This window comes from Colobus angolensis, unplaced genomic scaffold (assembly GCF_000951035.1).
Source record: "Colobus angolensis palliatus isolate OR3802 unplaced genomic scaffold, Cang.pa_1.0 Scaffold283, whole genome shotgun sequence".
Taxonomy (NCBI): Eukaryota; Metazoa; Chordata; class Mammalia; order Primates; family Cercopithecidae; genus Colobus; species Colobus angolensis.
In genome coordinates, this window is record NW_012116077.1 from 913,375 (window position 1) to 918,900 (window position 5,526).

At 47.1% G+C, this 5,526-nt stretch overlaps 1 protein-coding gene across 2 annotated transcripts; it reads right to left on the reverse strand.

Annotated features, from left to right (window-relative positions):
- Positions 1–3,611: 3,611 nt before the first annotated feature.
- Positions 3,612–4,927, reverse strand: LOC105516507 (protein FAM127C). 2 transcript variants are annotated; one of them, XM_011948748.1, is made up of 2 exons: positions 4,590–4,821; positions 3,612–4,201 (listed from the first exon to the last, which is right to left on the reverse strand). In XM_011948748.1, the coding sequence occupies exons 1-2, from the start codon at positions 4,779–4,781 to the stop codon at positions 3,839–3,841; spliced, it is 555 nt and encodes a 184-aa protein (XP_011804138.1). In that variant the 5' UTR covers positions 4,782–4,821; the 3' UTR covers positions 3,612–3,838. The 2 variants fall into 2 exon arrangements, with proteins under 2 accessions (XP_011804138.1, XP_011804139.1); XM_011948749.1 differs by having other exon boundaries at positions 3,612–4,927.
- Between the last annotated feature and the right edge of the window lie 599 nt (positions 4,928–5,526).

A 5,526-nucleotide genomic window follows, 5' to 3' on the forward strand; every position in this document is an offset into this window, starting at 1 on the left:
TTTTACTTTTTTTTTTTTTTTTTTGAGATGGAGTCTTGCTCTGTCGCCCAGGCTGGAGTGTAGTGGCGTGATCTTGGCTCACTGCAACCTCTGCCTCCTGGGTTCAAGTGATTCTCCTGTCTCAGCCTCCTGAGTAGCTGGGATTACAGTCACACGCCAGCACGCCTGGCTAATTTTTGTATTTTTAATAGAGATGGGGTTTCACCATGTTGGCCAGGCTGGTCTTGAACTCCTGACCTTAGGTGATCCACCCGCCTTGGCCTCCCAAAGTGCTAGGATTACAGGCATGAGCCACCGCACCCGGTCTACTTTTGGCAATGTAATGCTTTTGAAATGATACCTGTTTTTGTTCTATCTAAAATCTCTCTGATTACTATTGCAACTATGCATCTTTTCAAATGTTTCTCACTCAGAATTGATTGTTCACATATCTCTTGGATACCTTCCATTTGCTCTTCCAGATTCACTTTCCACTCTCCTCTATCCTGGAACAAGGACAGCTCTGTTCCCAGAGGCTGACCTTTATGGACTGCATAAACCGTTCCCTTGCTCTCTGGCTTCTGGTTGAGTTTGGTCAATGGGAGAGCTCCATCTCTAACAGATTAAGAGGTGGCTGTGGCTGAGTTCCTCTATCAAAGGCCACAGGTTTTCTTCTATAGCTAGAGCTCTCTGTGTTCCAGTAACCCCTCCCAGCCCTTACCCTTTCATGCCTTGGTGGGAGGCAACAGCTCACTACTGTTGCTAGCCCCAGGATAATTCAAAATCCATTGTTGGTTTCAGTATTAGTCAGCTATTGCTACAATAATGCTGTAGAAGAAGTCTCCCCCAAATTAATTAACAATCATTTGTTCTCTTTGCTCGTGTGCTATGGGCCATCTGGGGCTATTCTCCAGAATACAGTTAGGGTGGGCTTGGCTTTGGGATTCAGATTGTGTTTAGATCTGTTCCATGTGAATCACTGTATGGCCCAAGCTGAAGGATCAGCAACAACAGGAGGCATGCTCTTCTCATGGCAATCATAGGAAGGCAAGAAAACAAGCAAAACCACTCAAGCATATTTAAATCCTCTATTTACATCATGTCTGCTCATGTTCCATTGACAATAACAAATGACAGCCAAGCTTAGAGCCAGTGGAGCAGGGAATTACATCCACCATAGGGGTGTGGGAAAGTGAGGAGTGAATATTTGTGGAACAGTTATCCAATCTATCATAATTTATTTGAAACCTACCCATACATCTGTATATAGTTTGTTCTTTTAATTCTCCTCAGTCACCCCATTTGTATATACCTTCTGTTTCTTTTTGGGACCCTGACTGATACTATATACTCCTCACAAATTTTTATAGATTTTTCAGTTTTCAATGCCATACATTTAATCTCCCTGCATTTTAGAGCAGCCTTTTTTTCTTTCATTTTGTTGTGTGCATCCCCCCTTCTAAGGCCCTACTCCATCTCTGGCATCAACCTTTCCTCACGTCTTGTGGCCCACACGAACACGCTAGTATATATGTGTCTGTATTTTTCTTCATACTTAGCTTATTGTATATGTATGTGACTGTGTGTGTGTATTCATATGTAGGCCTTTGGGGTTAACATCTGTTTAACAAACAATGGGCCCCAGTGTGCAGTTTTCTGCATATTGTGTTTCTTACTGAACAAAACCTTGCAAAAATCTCTCCAAAGTAGCTAGCATAGGTCTATCTTACTCCTTTTAAATGGTGAATTAAAAAAAAAAAACAAAAAAAAAAGAGTACACCACCTCCTCCAGGTAACACCACATCGAAAAACTAATCAATGTGGCCTCTCCTCAATTCAGACAATTTTTTTTTCTTTTTCTTTTCTTTTCTTTTTTTTTAGACAAGGTCTTCTCTGTTGTCTAGGATAGAATGCAGTGACGTGATCATAGCTCACTGCAGTCTCCAATTCCTGGGCTCAAGAGATCCTCCCACCTCAGCCTCCTGAGTAGCTAGGACTACAGGTGTGCACTACCACACCTGGTTAATTTTTAAATTTTTTTGTAGAGACAGGGTCTCACTGTGTTGCCCAGGCTGGTCTCCAACTCCCAGCCTCAAGCAATCCTCCTGCCCCTGCCTCCCAAAGTGCTGGGATTACAGGTGTGAGCCACTGTGTCCGGCCTCAATTTAGAACATTTCTGAATGGCTGTCCCAACTTTAGATATCCCTGTGGGATCAGGTGAGGCATCTGTTGTAAAAGTATGTTTCTTCATAAATTCTCCCTCTGGTGGATCCTACTTCTATCACTCCATTACAAGTGTTGTTCATGAGAGTCTGTTTCTGAGGGAGCTTAAAGTTTAATATTTGGTGTTAGTGGTGGTCATGAGGCAGATTATAAAATTGGATTTTGGAGCTCGATTACCTGCCAGGTGGCTAGTAATGGGAACTACATCACTGTTGGTAAAGGAAATACTGATAACCTGCTATGTGGTAGTGGTGCAACTGTCAAAACTTTCACCAGTGGTGAACTGAGACAGGATACCAATGGAAGGAAATTTACTGACAGGTGCAATATCTCAAGAATTTGAAAGGTTCAGAGGAAGTAGTAATTATAAAGATTATGTGATCATATACGGTTGTTACTGGAGGCTATTGAATTGCAGAGAGACAATGAAAGGCTAAGGGTGATTAATCACCAATTTAAGTTAAAGTTGAAAGACAAAGAGTCTCATCTCCCCAAGGCAGAGACAGAAAAATGTAAGGACCAGTCCTTTTTGTGGTGCAATCACAGTCTGTTTTCATTTTCCACCCACACATCAGGCAAATCTATCTACACACTAAGCTCAGCCTATTCCCACCTCTTTACATGTTCTGGAAATTCACACAAATTAGAAATAAGGGACAGAGTTGGATGCGTGATCTTTTAATACCAGAGTGCTGTGCTATTGGATTCTACTGGAATAAATTTCACCAAAAAATTTGAACATAAAATAGTTGATGGAACAGAGGCTGTTTATAGCACTATAGATTTAAGAGATTAGCCTACAGAGAAACAGTAATGAGTATTAACTTTTATTCTGCTCATTAGAGAAAGTTGTAATTGTATTGTCTTGCAGGTCATCAACCAGGTATGTACCTAAATTAATAATCACAGCTCCGCATCCCTTTCCCCATTACCTCCATATTCAAGGTTTTATAAATATAAATGCTTTCATAGAACACCTCTGCAATTCTGATGTTTCATTAATGAATCTCTGGTTAAATAAAATTTCGACAGGTGTTCACAAACAAATGTATGGGATTTATGGTATGGAGCAATTTGAGATTTGTGTTTTGTAGCCATTTTTTGAAAATAAGGAAACCTTTTACAAAAAGTTTTTCCACAGTTTTTCACATTGCCTTGGCCAAAATCAGATCAATGTCTACCTCAAAAGTGGCATGAAACTGCCTGGTTTAGAAGGGTCATAATTTGGCATTAGACGGTTGCCTGTAAGATCTCCATCCCTAGGACACTCCACAGGACTCAATCTTTTGTTTTTATAATGCAAGAGTCAACTTCAGTCATAGCATGGCAGGGCACATAGCGTTTGAACAAGATAGGGACCCTATTTACAGAACCAGGGAGGGAAAGGTGCCATATTCATTGAGACTCCATTTCTATTTAATAGTGTCTGACATTTATTAAAAATAAGGAAAAGACCTTGTACAGGTAGTGTATTAGAGCAGGGCAGGGAGCAGGGCTTACTGTGTTGAACAAAAGGCACACATCAGAGAGACAGCTGCAAATTCAGAAGAAAACAGGATTCTAGGCAAAACTAACTGGTCCACAGGAGAAAATGAGAGATTCCATTTGGTTGCCAGGCACACCTAAGCCCTGGCAGCTATGTGGCAGGAACACAAGAGGTCTCTGGGGATGGGAGGAAATGGGTCTTGCTGAAGGTGACAGGCTCCTTGCGGGGCGGCCAGCTGTCTGGATCATTGTCCAGGGGCTGTGTCCAGCTCAGATACCTCTGAAGTGAGTCCAGATTACTAGGAGCGGCAGTCTGTTGACGAGATGCGGTGGACGGCGATGGCAGTGGCAGCGTAGGTTTGTGGACAGCATGATGTAGTCGGCTGGCAGTCTGGTGGAGTGGAGGGGGGTTGACAGCGGCGGCTGTGTGTGGTCTGTCCAGTGTGTAACAGGAGCCCAGCTTTGTGCAGCTGGAGCGCAGGACAGCGTCCAAATGTGCATGGGAGGGGCTGGGCTGGCACAAGAGGGTGGAGGCAGCCCGCTCCAGAGTGAGGCCCAGGGGCAGCAGCAGGAGCCTGGAGCGCTATTCTTCGAACAAAGGCAAGCACTACGCGGGAGGGGACAGGAGCGCAGGAGACACTCGAGGGGGAGAGAGGCGCGGAGGGAGGGCGCCTGTGGAGACCCTGGCGGTGGCCACTGGCACAGCGGACCCTCCCCAGAGCACCCGCCCCCAGGCCCCAGGGTCTCCCGGCCTAGAAGTCCTCGTCCTCCTCCCATCCAAAGACCCGCTTCATCTCGGCCAGAAAGCCCCGGTAATCACTGAGTAGGGGGCTCTCCTTCTTGATGTAGGGGATCACCCACTGCAGGGCGGGCCCCGTGAGGCGGGTGATGAGGAACGTCACCTTCAGGGCGTCGTTGGAGAACGTGTTCTCGTCCACGAACATGTAGGAGCCCGTCTGCACGATGAACTCAGGGAGCCGGTCGGTATCGCCGTCAAACGTCTCGGGAAAGGGAATCGGATTCCTCCAGCGACGCGCCGCGGGCCGGAGGGGCCGGGCCAGGAGGGCCTTCATCAGTTGCACCCGACCGTCCATCGCGCTGCGCGCGCTCTGCTGAGTTTCGCTGGGCTCCGCGGGGGTCAGCTAGAAGGCGTCGCCGGAAGTGCATGTCGAGGGAGGGGGCCCCCGGCCAGGGCGGGCCGTGGGCGGAGCCATGGGGAGGGCCCAGGCGCTTGCGCGAGCTCCGCCCACAAAGCCTTGCGGTCACTAGTGTGGCGGTGCGTCACGGGGCGCAGAAGGGCAATGCCGGGAGGTCGGGGTTGGGCCTGATACTGTCGAGGAGGCGGTGTAGCCTCAGAGGAGTGGGGCGGAGATTATGCGAGGCTCGCCAGTGGGGCTCTCAGGACAGCAGTCGGTGTGCAAGGAGGCTGAGCCTGTTGCCTCTGGAGAGAAGATCCCTGTTCTGGATTTTGATGGGGCCCCCTGCCGCACCCCTCCTGACCCCTCACTCATTAGTCTTTGGATATTGCATTCAGAACCCTGGGCTCTGGACGCCACTTGAGTAGAGTTCTGTGAACACATTTTTTTTGCTTCTCCGTATATGTCTCAGCCAGATTATTTGCTCCCTGGCCGCAGATGTGGTTGCTTTGCAACATTAATGGGAAAATCCCAAATATTAGCAAATATAATCCAAAGCGACATATTCAAAGTGTAATGTGCCATGAGCAGTTAATGAAAGGTGAGTTAAATATTAAGAAATCTCAGGCCGGGCGCGGTGGCTCAAGCCTGTAATCCCAGCACTTTGGGAGGCCGAGACGGGCGGATCACGAGGTCAGGAGAT

Coding starts and splice junctions, on each gene's coding strand:
- LOC105516507 (XM_011948748.1), bottom strand. CDS start 4,781: ATGGACGGTCGGGTGCAACTGATGAAGGCCCTCCTGGCCCGGCCCCTC. Junction 4,202..4,589: donor TCTCCAACGACGCCCTGAAG/GTGACGTTCCTC, acceptor CTCTTGTGCCAG/CCCAGCCCCTCCCATGCACA.